Here is an 18,895-nt window from a genome sequence, read left to right as displayed (position 1 = left end):
AAGTATCCCTTTGGAGTGGTAAAATTCTGCTGCACTGGTGCTGCGGAGAGACCCTGCTGGTCACCCCATAGCCTCCAGGGCTGAGGAGTGGCACTGAAAGCCCTCTGTGCCCTCAGCATGAGGGCAAACAAACTGGGCATCACTGCTCTCCAGCAGGCAGCCCCTGCCCTTTCAGGCACTAGAATGAGAACAGCTCACTCCCCTTTTCTCGGCCAGCACCTTGAATAAACACTTTAGCGCTGGGTACAAAGAGATCTATTTACTGAGAATTATTCTGTATGTCTGAAATGCAAATAAACCCATCCATTCCCTTCCCAAAGGTGCTGCCCATATAAGCAGACAGGGATCGGTCCAAATGACCTTTTGAAAGCTATTATTTTTTTGTCTAGGGACATAGTCTGCTCCTAAAACTCTGGAGTTATGTAGCTCTATAGCCACCTTAAAAAGGGATTTTCAAGATTTAAGCCATCGTGTGCTTTAGATGACACAGGGCAATAACCACTTTGTGATTTAATCACAGACAATAATAATTTGGTTCAGTGCATGATTCAGCTAATCCACAATTTGATAAATGTTCATCCTAAACTGCAAACCCAAATAGCTTTCTGCAAATCCTGTTTGACACTTTAATGTTAAGACTGTATTTGATAAGCAATCTGTGCTGTACAAGAATATAGGGAGGGAAATTGGGAATTGTTATGCATCTATATGCATCCAGAACAGTAATTCAAAGAAAATAAAAATAAACCTTGGCAATTACAGATAAATTTTTATGCAACAAGAAAACTAATAGGTTTGGCTGGGTCTACAGTGGATTGATACATGCTACAGCTCCCACAGCTCACAGAAAAATAGAAAGACCTGTTACGCCCTGAAAGGAGGCTAAAACCACAACACAGACCCACTGTCAGCTTTAGCAGTGTCATTGATGCATTTACTTTCATTTTAACTTGGCTGGATGTTTTCGAGGGCTGCAACAGAATCTATCACCGTAATTCTGAGTAATTGTGAGTTCTTCAAGACTGATATCCAGGCCAGGCAGTTACAAATGTCTCAGTGTTTCTGTATCAGCATTCCCACTTATGATACCCCTGCAAAAATAAGGGTGAGGAATGATAATAAACCCCGAATTGTGAAGAATTTTCTCTGATGCTCTACGGGGCAGTTTTGACACTCAAATTGAAGCTCTGAAAAGGACAAGCGCCACAATATTTCTGCTTATCAAACACACCTACGGGATTTAGCATTTACCTCCAAAAGATGGAAAAGATAATGAAAGTATTTTTTTCCATAAGTTTGAATGTCCTCTCACACTGCTGTTGTGGGCAAGCCACGTGCCAACAGCATGTCTGTGAGTCACAGGGTGTCCCTAGAGAGGAAAAGGCCACCCTGAACTGGGGGTACAGCAGCCAGAGAGCAGCCACATGGGGAGGGATCCCACTTCAGCAACTCTGTGCTGGAAGGTGCAAAGTAGAAAGCAAACTAAGCAGCTTTGTCTCTGAGACAGCACATTCCAGCCACTGTGCAGGTGGAACCCCAGGATCTGCAGGTGTGCAGGGACCACAGGGGACTCATGGGAGAGCCAAGGCACAGCCACTGTGTGCTTGGAGAGCTTCAGCTTCTGTCCCACCACTGTGCTGCCCTCCTTGAAGACGCGTTTACTTCTGGTGTTGTCCCCTCCCCATGGCACATTTCTGAGCTGTTGCTTTTTTCTGCTCTATCAGTTGCTCTCTGCCACCTCATCTCTCTCATAATCCTGTAATTGATATTATCCCGTGCAATTCTTCAAGAATACAAATACTACCATCAAAAGCTAGGATTTGGTCTGTAATATCTGCACCCTTAAAACAGATATAATTACAGATTTATGTAAAACATTAGTTTATTTTTCCACATTCCTATGTTTTCATGTTGTTAGTGGTTACGAGACATACTTCGGGAAAAACACTTCAGATTATTCATTTAGAATAATTAAATTATTTCTGATATAATCCCTGGATCTCGTGCATAATGAAACATCTGGTACAGAGGTTAGAAAATAAATGTTCTTGGCTTTTCTTTTTTCTTCTTTTGTTAAACAGATGTTGTTGATACAAAACACAGAACTGTAAATCATAGCCTGCATGTGGACACAGACTGTCACTACCGAGCAGAAATTTACTGTGGCTAGATAGAGGTTTGAAACAGCAATGAATCACTGGCTTACTAACTTTGTTCACGTGGGTATGGTTTCAATATTCTGACATGAGGCGCACATGCCCTTAAAGAAAGGACCTTGTAATGGCAGCCTGGGGGGCTCTGGTTCAGTTCCAGCTGTCTTGGTGTGGGAAGCCCAGCATAATGCCAGGGCAGCCTGTGTGCAGGGGAAGGTGGCAGGTCTCTGTCCGTGCTCTCCCAGCTGTGCTGCTGTGGAACCCCCCAGGCTCAGCTGCCCCAGCGCTACCTGGGACAGCCCCGGCACAGCAGAGGGGCTGAGTTGCCGTGCAGCCCCAGCTCTGCCACCAAAATGCCTCCAGCTTTAACCTGTTCCTCCCTCTGCTTCCCCTGCTGCTCCCCACAGCATTTCAGTGAGTTCATCCTTGGTTTGTGGGCCAGGATTCTGCCGAGCCTGGCAGCGGCACCGCTGCTTCCCGTTGGCTTTGTTTAGAGTGACCAGAATTCTGATACCTCTCCAGCCCCTTGCCTTTCCCACTCCCACACTGCTTGCACCAGCAAGCTGAAGCCCCCACTTCTCCCATTCCTCTTTTAATATTGATTTTCCTTCACAAAACACTCCAGCAGCACACTCCAGACGCTGAACCCAGACAAAAGCCAGTGCTGTGAATCCCACTGCAATGTAAATGACCCTGCAGTACCAAGACACAGATGAAGTCTCCTCCTTAGATATATATGAACTGTCCAAATGGTGAGGACACCACAAATTCAGACTTGCTTTTGTCAATGTGCCTGATGGTTTGATCCAGTGGATAAGGGTCTACCTCCCTGGAAAACTGCAAGCCATGACCTCTGCTTCTTAGCTTTTGAAGCACAGGATTCAGGAGCATATTTGTTGAAATTTATGTTTTGGGGTTTTTTTCCCACATTTAGCTTTAATTCTCCAGTCCTGTCACCTTGTATTTTGCAAGTACTGTCCATTTCCTGGCTTTAGCTTCAATTTGGTGTAACAGAATCTTTGGGAAATACAAAGACTCAGCTGGAGACTCGTTTTTCAGAGGCTCAGGACTTGACCTTGTTCTCAGCTTTACACAGGCAGAGCTCCGCTGATTGCAGCGCAATTGTTCTGGTTTAGGATACTGCCAGAGCAGAGGCATTTTGAGTCCTGATTTGAATGTTCCTCCTTCAGACCCATTTTCACTCTGATGTATTTTGCACATGGGGCAATATGAAAGGACAACTGAAAGAACAACACTTTCTTTGAAAATTAGTAAGAATTATTGACTATCACAACACAGAACAGATTTTTAAGCAATGATATAATTATGCACATACCTTACACACGCACAAAATCATGGAATTGTTAAGGTTGGAAAAGACCTGGAAGATCATAAATGCACATACTCAAGTACCACTCAGAGGAGAGGATTAAGATTTAAGTTTCTCTATGAAACATCTCTTGACAAAACACCAAGCAATGGCCACCTTCCAGCCCTATGGGCTTGAACACTATCAGCCTGCTCTCTGGCCCCTTGCTCTGCTCAAATGCTTGCCTGTGGTTTCCTCTGCACAGCAAAAGCAAACCCTTGCAGACATGATGTCAAGGAGTGGCCCCTTGGCAGGTCTGGCTGCAGCACACAAGGTGCCACCTATCCACTTGGATGGAAGCTCAAAGCATTTTATTCCCTTCAGGAAATAGATGGGAACCAGCAAAACTGGGACCTCTGCTTGTTCAGCTTTGTGTCTATTGTGGGTTGTTTCCAAGGCTGCGGGCATAAATGAATAAAAGGAAAAAACACCATGGTACTGCATGACCCTTTATCTGCCTATACTACATTTTCATTTAGTGCTTTTGCTAGGAAATATTAAAATGTATCCCCTGTACAGATCTGCTTTTTCTTTATTTTTTTTCAGTCCAGCATTTTAAAAGGTTCACTGTGTTCAGTTAAACTGAGTTTTTGCTTGAGAACAAGCAGACGATTGGTTTCACAGACCCAAACTTAGGATTTTCCTTCAGCGTCACCCAGCAAAATGAAAAACAGAAACAAAACATTTTAATCACATGTGTATAAAATACACAGGGTTCATTAAACATGATTTAAAGCTGCCTGTTTGTTCTGGAGGCTCTTTAGAGCTCCTACTACCCCAAACTCACAGAAATGTAATGTGACTCCTCATCTATTGAATTTTGGAGGATGGCTGTAGTGGGTGCCATTATATATAAATTGGATGCAGCCACTTTACAATCTCCGATATATACTTTTATCTCAAAATGCCCCGTGAGGCAATTGTGTAAAGCACTTTATCAGGGATTGTTGTTGGTAATATTGCAAGAATTCATGATGTAAAAAATACATCAATGCCATTTAAATTGAACAAAATGGTTCCCATTTTTTTTCTTGTAGACCTTTTTTAACCATCTTCTCAACAAATTTGTTCAATAAATACTGCATGAAACAAACATTTTGCACTTTGTCCCATAGATGCAATTTGCCAACCTGATTGATTTCTTTCTCTACAAGTAATCTGATTTCTTTAGGCTATACATCTTTGCTTTTATTAAAGATGATGCAATCTTAGGTTTTTATCATACACACATCCACCACACGAACAAGAGAGAAGATTTGGCAAAGCAGCCTTACAACCAAATAGAAAAGCCTGACACAAATCTCATAAAGCTGATCCCAAAAGATAAATGACACAATGAGACCAAAGTTACACAAATCCAGAAACTTATCCATGCAGAGTAACATGGGCCAGTGCATTTTTCCTCCTGTGATAGATTCAGCAAACAAGTAACTTCATCATATCTGTAGCACCTTGTAAATCAAGCTCACACCAGTGCTGCACCAAATCCCCTTGAATCTTGCTGCCTCTGCACTGTGAGAGGTCAGAAGAACTGCATTTTTTGTAGCCTTTCCCTGGTTTGCATCTTGCAGAATCTCACTGTTATGTTTTGAGTCCTAATAACTTCAGGCCTATTTACTTTTAAATGGAGTTCCTGGTAAGGCAACAAATTAGACTCTCTGTTCTTTTACTGACTGCCCTCATGTCTTTGGGGAACCCCGCAGTCCTTCCTTTCCTCAGCATCTGCAGTTATCTGTCTTGGCTGTAGACAATTTTTCAGTCTCTCTCCCATTCAAGCAGCCAGAGGCTTAGTACCACCGTAATACAAAGAGCAATAATTGTTTTCAAATGTTACAATAATATTCTCAAAGAGCACTGAAGTGTTTTGTGTCTGTTGCTTCTCCCATCAAGCAAAATCAAATTAATTCAGTTGACACATTCCAGGATCTGCTCATCACATTGTTCCTCTGGGGTTCAACTTCTTATCACTAGCTGTGATCCCAGTTAAGGTCCAGCTTTCACTGGCAAAGCCCTGTGCATCAAGTCCCAGGAGAATCAGGGCTCTGTCACTGGCAGGATTTTAAGTGCAACAGGAGGTGCCTATCCAGTGCCTTGGAGAGCCTTTCCATCACTTGGAATCACAGACTGAAGGTCTGCCCACACACAGATCCATCTCAAGCCACAGGCTTCTTTAACAAAGGGATAAAAGATGGCTTTTGCAGGCTGCCTGGAAGTTAACAGCTCCAGACACTGGCAGGTTGAGGCGAGGGAGGATTCCAGCAGGGAACTGCAGCCCGTGTCCTGCCAGCAGCGCTGCTTGGCTTGAGGGTGCTCCAGCTGGAAGACCTCCACTCCCTGTCCCTGGGCATGTGCAAGTTTCAAGGAACACAGTCTCATGTCCAGACCCCTCCTCGAGTTTTTAAGGCCAGCAGCAAGCAAACAGGAACCCAACTCACCTCATTTATTTTAATTTGCAAACTGAACAAGAAGAAGTTGGAAGGAGGACAAGGAGGCTGTGACTACACTGTATTATCAAGGCAGAACCCATCTTTGTAGCAAAATCTTTGGAATTGGTGGCCAAGTCTTGAAAATACAGAGGAAATCAAGCTGAGCTTACAAGTGAGCCACAATATCACAGAGGCCAAAAAGACTATGTCTGGGTAGCATCAAACTGCTGATTCTGGATCTTGGGGGCAGAAAACCCCAAATATCAATGAATATACTTTTGAGGAGTTTTAGGCTCTGCTCTGTAACTTGAAATTACATTACAGCTGTGTACACAGAAGTGATTTCAAAGGAAAAAGGAAAATGGACAGGATTGTGTTGGTGCTTTAGAAGTTAACAAGAACCTGAGGGGCTGAGAAGAGACAAGGGTTCTGTGCCATGGCCATTCCCTCCCTTAGTCAGCTGGGGGATGAAGGTCATCACCACCCCCTCACTGCACACAGCAAACTTGCCTGTGCTGCAGCACCTGCCCTGGATACCAAGCTCTCTTCTGCTCCAGCTAATGACATCATTTCTAAGGAGACAGGATCAGATCCATGGCTTTCTGTTCAAGCAGCAGCAGGATAATTAATTTTGCCTGTCTGAAAAGGATGTGTATAAAGATAAAGCCACTGAAACCTCAAGGTTTTGCAGGGAGGTACCAAATGAAGCCCACCTTTCCCTTTATTTACTCATGTCTCATGCCTCCCTGAGCCAAGCAGGCCAACTAAATTATTTATGGCAAACCAAAGAACCCATTGCTGGAAGATGCAGAACCCTTCAAAGAGAAAAGAAGATGCCCAGCTCTCTTGAAGAATAGGAGCTTTGTGCAAAGATACAAAGTCCTCACATGATGCTAACTTTTCACGCTTTGAGAAACACAAATGAGCAAGAAAGCAGCTAATTAGGCACGTTACTGTGATTGCTTATTTTATGAAGTGGAGAGGGAGGTGTTCAGCACTTTAATGAGATAATAGCGTAGAGGCAAAATTGTACAAAGAAGCAAAAATAGCAATGGCCTTCCCACAGAAATGAAAATTATTTTTGAACAACAAGAAAAGCAACAATAGAAAAATAACTCAATACCTAGCAGCAGAAAGAACAGTGCCTCAATTTATTCTGGACATGTAAAACCTGGATAACACTTGGATATCTGAGGGCAGATGGAACTCCCCTTATATACCCAAGCAGTATCTGGACCTGTGTAAAGCCCAGTTTTAGCTTTTTTTCACCTTCAGACAAAGGACTTTCTCTAGGACCTGGTGCACCTAATCCAAAGTCCTGGACTCCCCACAGGGCCTGGGCCCACGTGGAAGGACAGAGAGCTGTGTCCTCACTCACTCTCCTATTTTGAGCACAACAAAAAAATGGGAGATGCAAACCATCTATTTAGGCATAGTTCTTTAATTGCTTATTTTATAAAAACTCAACTGCAGACAAAACCAACACACTGCATTTCCAAGGAAATGAGCCTTTCTCAGAGACCTCAGATCTTATTTAGCAGCTGGCTTTCGTGCTCTTGGTGTTACTGCCATGGTAAGTAATTACTCATAACGTGACATGCATTGTATCAGCCTTTTAAAAGTAATTAAGAAAAAGTTGCATTGCTTAATGATATGTACATACATCTCATTCTTGCAAGTTTGGCTTTGATAACATCTGCTAGTTTTTGGAGCAAAGCCAGTCTTAAAAAGTCAAATAACCCAGCCCTAACAATGGAAGCATTATTAGATTCCAAAAAGCTATAAACTCCATGTCCTACTCCAGCACATTTGTGTGCACAAGTCCTGTAAGGATTTTCAAGCCTGTGACTTGTCAGATCAGAAAGTTCATGCTGAACTAGAATTTATGATAATGAAGAAGCCAGTTTAGGAGCTTAGAGTTTATTTATAGTGAGCCAGTTTAGGAGCTGCAGCTCACTGTCCCTGGCAGATTCAGCTGCAGCAGCTGAAGGGGTCACTGATCAGCTGGTGCCCTTTCTCCCTGCTGATATTATCCCACCTACACAGAGGCAGCAGAACCAGTGCAGTTCAGACTGGTGTGACTTCAGCAGCCATCAATTTTCACATTAGTACTCTGGGGCTGTGAACTGCAGCAGCTCAGGAGTGAACAGATACATCCCTGGTCCTCCCCTCTCTGCTCTTGCTGTAGCAGAAGAGTCTGGTGGACATCTGGGGATTGAAACTCCTGGAATTGTCTGGGATGAATCACCAGGGAGCATGTGAAAAGCACACAGAGTGTCTTCCCGAGATCCCAAGTGCCCGTTCTGCAGCATTCACGTTACCTTGGATTGACATTTCTCTGCTTCAGGTCATTCTCTCTACCCACATGGTATTTTGTGATCCTTGGATGTAATAAGAATATCTACAGAACCAGCAGAGAAAACTTTTACCTCCAAAATTCAAAAGGGTGATGGATAACAGAATAGAAGAATTTTGGATGTCAGAACTTTTTTTTCTTCCTTCTCCATAGAAGCTTTATTTTAAGAGCAGAGGTCAACAGCCCTCTTAGTACATATAATTTTATTACATTCTCTGAGAAAAATTGACAGCAGTAAAGAACAGCTTGTTCCACAAACCCCCATGCTGTCAGCATGCCCTTCCCCTTTCTGTACAGTGCTTTTTCACTGTCTCCACCTCTCCTGCCTGAATTTCCCTTGGAGCTGCCTCCCCCTAGAAGCTCCACGTGGTCTGCTTGGGGATGGCCACTGCCTCTGTCAGACATCAGGGGAGCACACCAGGATCTGGCATCGGTGAAATGGCTTTTGATCACTGAGTAACCCTGGAGCAACCTTCCCAAGGTGTGAGGGGAAGGCAGGCAGCCTCCTGACCCACAGCTGTCAGGCTCCATAGGCACCCTTGGCTCACACCTTGGCTGTTTTGACAGTCAGCTACGTCAGCTGGGGTTGGCTAAGATGCAAAAAACCCCCTTTGCAAGGTGTGCCAGGGGCTGCACGCAAGCAGCTCTGGCTCCAGGAGGGAGCTTGTCCCCTCACCCTGCTCCTGTACCGGGGGGGTCACTGCCTCATGGAGCAACTCTGGCCACCACCTGACCCCTGGGAGCAGCCAGGAGCTGCCATGACTCACATCACACCTCCCCTCTCGAGGTGGGAACACGGCAAAAGGCAGAGCAGCCAGGCAGGAGAGGGGAGGGTGCCGAGGGAAAAGGGCTGGTGCTGCCCAGCACACAGCATGGGCAGAATGACAACTATTGTGAGGCTTCTCAATGGCTCATTTGGCATTATTCCCAGCACTGCTTTTCAATCTAACACCCACTTCTGAGTATCTAATAGAAAAAGAAGGCAAAATCAAGAGGCTGGAGGTAGGAAGAACAGAAACAACTGTAACAGCTCAAAGGAGTGCTAAATTCAGCCAAATTTTCAAAATTTCAAAAGTATTTAAAAACAGCAAACAAAACAATCGGAATGGTTCAAAGGGGGAATGAATTTTTCCTCGTGACAAGGCGAAATACTTTAATAATTTAAAAGAAAAATAATAGTGAAAAAACAGCTGACACCTTCAAAATACTTAAAACAGTCAAAATATTTTGACACATGGCCAATACCAGGTCATTGCTGTGCCACAAAAATGCTTTTAAAAGAACTGAATCAGAAGACAATTCAGAATTTCAGGCTGGTGTTGTTCAATCTGTCTCTACTGCTTCCTCCCGGCCACATTGATGGGAATAAAAGGTTCATGGTCCCAATGACCATAATGGAGAAAAGAACCTGTAATTTCCCAGCAAAGACTGCCTTGCTTTAGAGAGATGGTCCAATTCACCTTTACTCTTAGGAGCATAGGCTGGTTTTAGAGCATTTTTCAGCTGACTGAGGAGTTACATAATTGCACAATTACATCCAATTACATAACTAGGGTAAATAAGTAATAATATAATTAGGTGTTGTAATTATGTAGTTATGACAGGTAGCACAACTGCTGATAAAAGCCATTATGATACTTGCCAAGAACTGTGGACAGAGCACATGAGAATGAAACTTTCAGGGCTTTGTTTGCCAAAGTCTTTCATTCTTCCAATGGGCAAAACAATTAATTTAATTGCTAAGCCAATAGCCTTTTACTTTTGCAAATGAATGGAGGTACAAATCATAGGATAATTCATATCTCTGTTGAGCTGCAAAAAATTCATGTCCTAATTATGTCCTTTTTTTTAACCTCTATATATCTATTTACAGCTACCAAGGCTCAGGTGAAATATGCGTGTACAAATTACACCTCTGAAAAGCAAAGTATAAAAGTTTGGACATTAACCTTCATTGTTCCAGTTATCACATTAAACTGTCTTCTCTGAAAAATGGACACAAGGAACATTCAAAGATTGCTGTATCGATGTAATACAAGTTATGTGCATCTCTGGGTTTGCTAGGTATGATGTTTCTGGTCAAATGGGTCAGATAAACAGGGTTTTTTCTACAGGAATGAAAATCCAATAGGGGAATCATTCATGCAGGCTCTCAGTGCAAACACAAGGCATGCAGCCAGCTTTTCAAAGTTTCTGTCTCTTTGGATATTGTATAATACCTATCTGACTTCATAAATGAGGCCTGGGGAGCAAACAAATAATAAAACCTACTACCCTGCTTTAATATTCATTAATATTTTCCCCAATAACTGATAAAAGATACTGTGCAAGAAGAAAGGGCAGCACTGGAAGAGCTGAAGTGCTTTATTCCCACCAACATCTCCATAAAGCTTGAGGTGTATAAACTGCATGTTGCTTCAGAAAACATTTTATGCTTGATGCATTTTTCTAAAAAGAAAAAAATCCTAGAAAAATTAATACCTTTCTTTATGAAAGCTGGACAGCTCCTGACTACTTCAATCACTGTTCAGAGCAGTATGCTAAGCACTGAAGCAAACACAGAGCTGCTGGGAAGATCAAAAACTCAGGAGTTTGCAGAGACAATGTCCACAGTCCATAGCAAGAAAGCAAAAGAAGTGCTCTACCCTGAGGTCTTCTGAGGCCAGAGACAAGACAATGGGAATGCCTTGAAGCAAAACACCCCTGGAACAGAAATACAAATGAACTTGTAAACCTGCAAGAATCTTGCCTTTGAGTGAGGGGTACGTACAACATCACCCACGTGGTTCTTTCCCCATCTTGAGCTGGAAAACTGGAGAGGTGAACTATGATGTGCAAATAACTCACATCCATTTTGGCATTCAGCCTTTCAAATAACATTCTAAAACAAGGAGACCACAGTATTCCTGTTTTTTTTTTATCTGTTGTGCTATCAGCAAGCCTTCAAACCAGATGCCTCACTGTTTGCTGGACAAATGATACACAGAGTCACAAAGTGGACAGACATATTTTTGGACTCTGATGAGGCTGGGCAATAGAGAAAAGGACTATCAGAAATTGTAGATGTTTTTCCTGGTGCTTAGTTAACACTGATCATTATTTCAATGTTACTTTTTGTAATACTTTGCAAGGCAGGAGTAGGCAAATGCAATAATACTTGGTTCCTCACTGCAGTTGCAGGGAGAGTGCGGATGATGCTTGGAGCTAAACTCTACTTTCTATTAAAGTTATTGCAGCATACTCCAAAATTTTGACGTGTATTGAAGGACTTGAAGACTGGATTTGGGAAGAAATTCTTCTTAAGTGATCTGGCTTTGAAAACACAGAATTCCATTAAATTCCACAGAATACATTAAAACTACAGAAGCAGCCATAGAAGGCATTCCTGATCATAACAAAAATTAGTAGAATGAAGAAAGTTCTTTCAAGATCATGATTCACAGAGGTTTTTCAGCCATATTCTGTATAGTATGAAATATAAAATCTCATTCCACCTTGTCCTTTTCAAAGAGGTCCCAAGACTGCCCTGCTATCCCAACCACCCATATTTATAATTTCCTGCAATCCCATACACCCCCAGCAAGCTTTTTAAGCAATGAATCAATTCCATTGGCAAGTCCCTTGTGAAAGGTTAATTTCAAGTCTCTTTTCTGACAGATCCTAACCAGCTACCCAGGACTTGGTCACCTCTCCCAGCATCACAAAGATGACCACAGAGCTTCCAGGCTGTCATGGAGCCTGAATCAGCTTCTCTCTCTGTCTTCATGATAAAAGCCATGCTCAGGATTAATTAGTGCATGGAATGTAGCACATCTCACATACCTGTGGTGTAGGTCCTGACTATCAGGCTGTGTTTGAGACACACCAAACACACTTGCTACAGCAGCTCGTATGTCTGACAGCTGCAAAACTGTCTCTGAGACTTTTCCTTTTGACTCTTCTTTTGGAACTTGGCAAAACTGGATCTCTAAATCTCTTCTTCCAGTCAAATATCATACTCCATTCCTCCAGTCAGATTATTTTATTTAATTTCTTAGTATTACTTGTAGCATGGGGTACACAGTAAATTCTCTGGCTCCAGGAGAAAGTGTTCTTTTCATGTTCACTTAAGAAGTTCCAGTTGCTTCTGCTATGCAACACATCTTCCTGGCTTTCATACTAGGAATTTAAACTACACAAAGACACAACCACTAATCCCATACCAGACATCTACAGTTTGTTCAAACATTTATTTATCTTTTTTTCTCCCACTCTACCATTTTTACTTTCATTCCACGTAAGCTTTACATTTCTAGATCCATAGGTACCTCTCCATGACCTGTAATAACTTTAACTTTATATATACTTACGGAAAAAGAGAGTTTAATAATCCCAAAATCTGCATTACTGCTAACCACTTAAACAACCAGCATTCTGCCACAGAGGAACAGGGGCCAGGGGCTTTGAGAAATCAGTTCAGTGTTTGAGGTTGTGTGAGTTTTTGGTGCTTTTCTGTTAGTATTTTAAATATTCAAAGAGAAGTTCTAGCCATTAATGCAGAAGTAAAATATATTAGTGAATCACACATCAGAAAAGTCAAACCACTGCTGCCACAGGATGCATACACTTACTGTAAATATTAATGCATTTTTTGGAATTAAACATTAATACTTAACATACATACTACAAAGTTTAAAATCCCACAGACATTGCAGGGAGAGGAAGAGGAGGAATGAACAAATGAGACAGGCCTTAGAGTCTGACTCCACAAATTAAAATGTATTTCTGACATAAGCTAAAATATTTCTATGAGCAACTGGACAGCTTGCTGCTATGAATAATTTCTCATAATACAACAGAGTCTACAAGAATTTGTTTTAGGTTTTCTATCTCGCCTACCAAATTGCAGAAGTGTAGATCCATTACTGCCTACAGTATAAACACCCTGAGCTGGGCAATGAGACTGATGGTTTAAAATTGAAGGAAATAAACTGTTCCTCTGCACCTGAGCACTGAATTCCCATCACCTGCCACAGCACCTTCCCCTCTAGTGGCAATAGCACTTACAAAAGCTCCATTTAACTGCAGCAATCAAGCACACACTCCTGTCTGAACACCACCATTTCCACTAATGTGAGTTCTTCAAGGTAAGCTCTGCATAAGCTTGCCCAGTGCTTGGGAGTCAGCTCTAATTTTAGCCTGCTCTCAATTAGGCATCTTGTCTAAACTAACCATTTAGGCTCTCAATGAAGAGAGAAAGGTGAGTCAGCCCAGCTATCCCGGACACCCATCTGAAGGCAGGATAAACAACCCAGCTTTCTGCACTGACAAGGCAGAAAAGAGATGGGATTGACTGAAAACTGGCACCTGACCTGAGGACAGCTGAAGTGCAAGGAGAAGCATCTTCCCCTTGGCTGAACTGGGGAGTAAAAGGCCACCCAGCACCTCAGTAATGAGGCTGGGTGGTATGTCCAGTCAAAGGCTTGATGAGGGGTAAAAGAGAGATAGTCTTGATAAGAAAAGTGGCTCCAGAAATGCATGAACAGCAAATCCTGATGCGCATTTGGTTACAGCTTCCTCTGGGATTCAGACATATGCCAGCTCTGCAGCCACAGAGCCTGGCATAGGCCCTGAGCAGTGCAATACCTGCCAGCAGGTCCACAGGAAGAAAATGCTGCACCACAATATCCCAGCAGGCAGGCAGAATTCCTCAAAAATGAAGCCCCAAGCCAGGCAGCCTTGATAATCCGCTCTGCTCACTCGGAAGAACAAACCCTTTTCGGCAGCAGGCTGGAAACAAAATGTAATCAAACTCCTCTCTGGCCCAGCATCATCACAGTTCTCTTGCTGAATCCAAGTACTCTCCCTGCTTCGCAAGGCAGCTTCTGTGGCTCTTCAAACCCTGTGGCTGCTCTTCCTGGTCTTTTCACTAGCTTGTTCAGAGCAGCCATAGGAGAAAAGCACCAGCCCTGAGCACTGACCCCGTGTTTCAGTGTGCAGCAGGAGATGTTATTTTTTTGGACAGCAGCCCAGAGACACTGGACAAAGCTGGAGCAGCAGCAGATGTTATGATGCAGGCTCTCCTGCCCTAGCTCTGCCTAATGAAGCAGCAGAACCCACAGAGCATGAGAGCACCAATGCCAAACTGGGGATTGGGGCCTGCACCTTCATTTTTTTCATTATGTTTAAGTCTGGGTTTTGTTGCAGACAAAAACACGTGAAATGATCTTTAAAAATAAAGATTGATGCCTCCTACTGTTCAGAGGGAGGGGAAAAGAAAGATGTTCTCTGCCCTAGTTGCAAGGAGCATCTCTCAGTTGCATAAAGCATATGCCCAAATTGACTTACCACAATCATTTGTGCCACGTAGCTCTCTGGGCCAGTGTATTCAGTTGGATCTTTAACTTTGACAAGAACTATAAAGTACAAATAATGCCACATGTTGTGTTCTGCCTTTATATGCTCCTCAAATGAAACAGTCTTGTTATCAAATTTGTCCCTCTCCAGTCCTGCAAAAAGAGAAGAACATAAAGCCAAAAAAGAAACTACTACAATATAAAAATACTCAAATCTGTTAAATATGTTAGAGAAAGGAACCTAACTTAATTTAAAGGATCATCAATTTGAAGGATCTTAATTTAAAAGCCATAACTGCCAGGCAAGAAATACCAGGCCAGAAGGCATTCCTGACAGAAGTCTTTCAACGCAGCTTTTATTCTCTTTTGTGATATTTCCTCTTAATAACAATAACAATATAATAAATATGTTACAGTTTTACAGTGCCTTCTATGCAGAGGGCTATAAAGTGTTTTACAAGTGTTGTCTCTGGCTCTTTCTAGATGTGTACTGGGAAGCACGTAGTGTGCAGTCCAGGCCCTGATCTTCCAAAGATTTATGCATACTTTTAGCATCAAGCATATAAAGAGTCCCACTAAAGCTTCAGTGAGATTGTTTGTGGGCTTCAACCTGAGAGGTGAGTCCCTGCAGCTCTGCTGTCACACAGTCTTTACAGAGCTGCAGTCATAAGAAATTTTGTTTAAATTTTTCTTTATAATGGTCCAGATCTCTGAAGAAGAATACCAGAAATGAGGCAGGAGAGGAATCACCAAAGTTTGCCTCCATGTTTCCACCCTCCTCCCTGGATTTCCTGTCCACAGACACTGAAGACATGCTGTGCTCTGCACCGCATCCATCCCTGTCAGTACAACCATGGAAACAGCACCCAGCCTACAAAAAAGGCTTTTTGAAGTCCCCCAGGGAATTAAGGTCTGCCCCTCTTTATGAGTGCACTTCAAAATAAGTGTGATTTTCTGTGGGCTTTGTGGGGATGATTTCCACAGAATTCTTTTGTTCCCTGCTTCATATCACCACCCAAAATCGGCAGTTCGTGCTGCTCTGGAATGCTCTGTGCTGTGAAACAGAAGCTGCACTTTCATCTGCAGCACACTCTGTGAAACAGTCAGCAGCTGCCCCATCTCCATTAGTGGTGATGATGCAAGCGTGAGAAACGGCTCTTCTGCCTCGGATTCTGGGTGGAGACTGTGAAGCCACCTCTCAGCAAAGCTAGTTTTTGATTCATAAACCAAATCTGTCTCCTACTGAAAGGGAATAAGTTTGGGATCAACCTTTGGAATTTTTACAGACTCTTTGTAGAAGATAACAACGCCTGGGGTCCAAGTTTTATTTATTGAAGAATAGTTCATTTTCACTCCTTCTACCCTCACCTCTCAAGAGATCAGTAACACCTACCACAGATGAAACAGGTGGTCTTTAGTATCTCCTCCTTTTTCTGCTTTTCACTCCTGAGATCAGCAAATGTATCAATGATGACTCCGAAGATCAGGTTGAGAACAATAATTATGACAATGAAGTAAAACAGAAGATCATAAACAACTCGTGCAGCAAACAAGGGCTCCTGCAATAGCAAGGTTGCAATAAGGTATAAAAATAGCACATATCTAAAATATTAAACATTTCCACATCAGCTCAAGCAAAGCTATAGATCTTGCTTTTCATATACCAAATTCTGCTAGCCTTACTCACAGGACTAGGAAGGGACTACCTAAGTCTTTTTCTTCACCATGATAGAGACCTGAAGTCACACAATTGCTCAGTTTCCCACACATTAATGGGAATAATAGCACTACCCTTTGTGAAGTGCTTCAATATAATTAACATTAAAGAGCTGCTAAGTGGCAAGGGTCAATTTCAAAGGGTCACTTTGAAAGTCTGTAAGTGCTTACAGACTCCACTGGGGATAAACCTTGGCTCCTGCACAACCTCCCTGTCTGTGAGGTAGGATATAGACTCCTACCAGCACAGAGAGCTCTTCCATCCAGATTTGAGTTGTCTCTGGACTCTTGCAAACCCTGCTGAGATCCTACTTTATCCTGAATTTATTTATAACACATATGGTGTGGCTCATCAAGCAAAGCACTGCTAGATTGCCTTTATTTGTGATGTTCTTTTTGAATCTAAATAAAAACGAAACCACCCAAATATTAAGGGAGGTGCTTAAATGAACTGCATCTTTGAGGATACTTCTGGAAGAGAAAATATGCCCTAATATATGAAATTCTGGTTCAATCTTCATGCTGGTTGAGAACAAATAAACAACAGGACCTATTCCAGGGCAGATGCCATGCTGAATATAAGCTAAAATGTCCAGGTGGAACCCCCTGGGCTCAGTCCCTGCCCGTGGCTCTGGTGCCATTGCTGGGCCCCCCGGAGCAGAGCCTGGGCCCTGCTCGGAGCCCTCCCTGCACACAGGGACACCCAGGGATGAGGGTCCCTCTCAGCTGGGGCTCCTCTCCAGGCTGGACAGCCCCAGCTCCCTCAGCCTTTCCCTGTCACAGATGCTCCAGGCCCTAAATCATCTCTGCAGCCACTGCTGGCCCCAGTCCAGGAGCTCCCTGTCCCTCCTGTCCTGAGGAGCCCAGGACTGGACACAGCACTCCAGATGTGCTTCCAGGGCTGACTTCCTAGCAGTGCTTTGAAGGTTATGATTTTCTGCATTTTTCCAGAAGTTGTAAACAACTACTAATAGATCCTTCTTCAAGTATCATCACCACACCAAACTTAGCTCTTCCCATTAAATATCCCATCTGGGATCTAAAAATTACATGGATAAATCAACTGTGTGACATGAGATCAGACAAGATACAAACACTGTCTATAACCTCCAAAAACTGACTTTGGCATTCATGAGATGCACAGGGAGTAATGCATTTCCTGAGCCAAAACACTCACATCTTTGGAAGGCTTTCTGAGCACGTCTCCCACACCCCCACCATTCCTCAGGCCTTGGTTTAACACGGTCACAATGCACATGAGCAGGGTGTCACAGGTCCTTTCTATTCCATCCTCCTCTTCTTCACCTGCAAACAGGAACCACAGCGTCAATCAATCAATCAATCAATCAATCACTCATCAAACAAAACCACAACTCTGTTAGAGAAAACAACTGCAAGACACATCTGCCTCTCATATTTCTCATCCAGAACCTCATTGATCATCCCCACTCATGTGCACATCGCTGTTGGTGACATACTTAGGCACATCAGGCACACATAGCCTGAAGAAAGACGGAGAAAATCACAAGCAGGGCTCCCACCAGAGCTGTTAATGACCCAAAGCCACCATCTCTGCTCATGGGAGTACCCCTTCTCCTTGCAGTCTTCCCACTGCTTTTCCAGTGGGCCCCCTAAAAATGCAGCACAGACAAGAAGCAATATAAACAGAGAATTAGAACCACATTTGTAAAAGGATTGCCTTCCTGTGAAATCACTACCTACTCATGTATACAAGCCAAGTCATGTTAGCATTTCAAACCCATTAAGGAGGGGCTGGCTTTTGCTCGAGTCAGTCTGTCCATGATCTTTCCACCAGCACGCGTGCCCAAGCACAGGTCTGACAGACATTAAATGAAAGGCTCTCCCTGACCTCAGCTTGAAAGCTTGGATTCTGTTCTTATCTGTGCTGCAGAGCTGCTGCGAGGTTTTGGCCGAGCCACAGAGGGTACTATTGTACAGGAGATGTTTGAACGTGCAGAGGAGCTGGGCTGGAACACCAACCCCGGGGGGAATTGTCCACCTTGGCCAGAGTCCCTCCCACCACACACTCACTGCATCCACAGCTGTTCCCTGTGTCCTGCTGGCTTGGGCTGAAGGCTCCGGGCTGTGATTGCCATTCCTCCTGCCTTCCTTCCTCTTTAGGGACACGCTTGCTTAGGCGGGGAAGGCAGCGATTCACACTCCGTTTGCTGGGTGCACTCATTGTAACATAGTTTAATAAATAACAACATCCCGCTGTGAGAGTTGACTGAAACACATATTTAACAGCCCCAAACCACCACATCTGGGGCGTTGAGATAGACTCTGATAAATTGAATTGACTGCAAGCACTCACATTGCAGACAAAGTAATTTGGATTTAAATTTAATTTTGGATTTGGGTTACCAAATTGTGGTGCACGCATCTTGGCTGGGATGGGCAGGACAGTGCTGGTGTCTGCTGCTTTTACCACCACTGCTTCTGCTCCACAGGCAAATTAAATAAGAAACAACTCCCTACTGAAGGAATTCTGAGCAAAAAGAAACACAAAAGCAGATATC

At 43.3% G+C, this 18,895-nt stretch overlaps 1 protein-coding gene across 3 annotated transcripts in view; it reads right to left on the bottom strand.

The window, feature by feature from the left end:
• Window positions 1–18,895, bottom strand: part of ITPR2 (inositol 1,4,5-trisphosphate receptor type 2) — a 248,277-nt gene that overhangs the window by 10,120 nt on the left and 219,262 nt on the right. For all 3 annotated transcript variants that reach the window (XM_062491836.1, XM_062491838.1, XM_062491837.1), the window contains 3 exons: window positions 17,533–17,660; window positions 16,033–16,198; window positions 14,632–14,792 (listed from right to left, as the gene is read on the bottom strand). In XM_062491836.1, the coding sequence (XP_062347820.1) occupies window positions 14,632–14,792; window positions 16,033–16,198; window positions 17,533–17,660 (455 nt within the window). The remainder of the gene's footprint in view (window positions 1–14,631; window positions 14,793–16,032; window positions 16,199–17,532; window positions 17,661–18,895) is intronic.

Source organism: Cinclus cinclus, chromosome 4 (assembly GCF_963662255.1).
Source record: "Cinclus cinclus chromosome 4, bCinCin1.1, whole genome shotgun sequence".
NCBI classification, from domain to species: domain Eukaryota; kingdom Metazoa; phylum Chordata; class Aves; order Passeriformes; family Cinclidae; genus Cinclus; species Cinclus cinclus.
The sequence above is the reverse complement of the archived record's forward strand: the minus strand, read 5'-3'. Positions and strand labels throughout refer to the sequence as shown.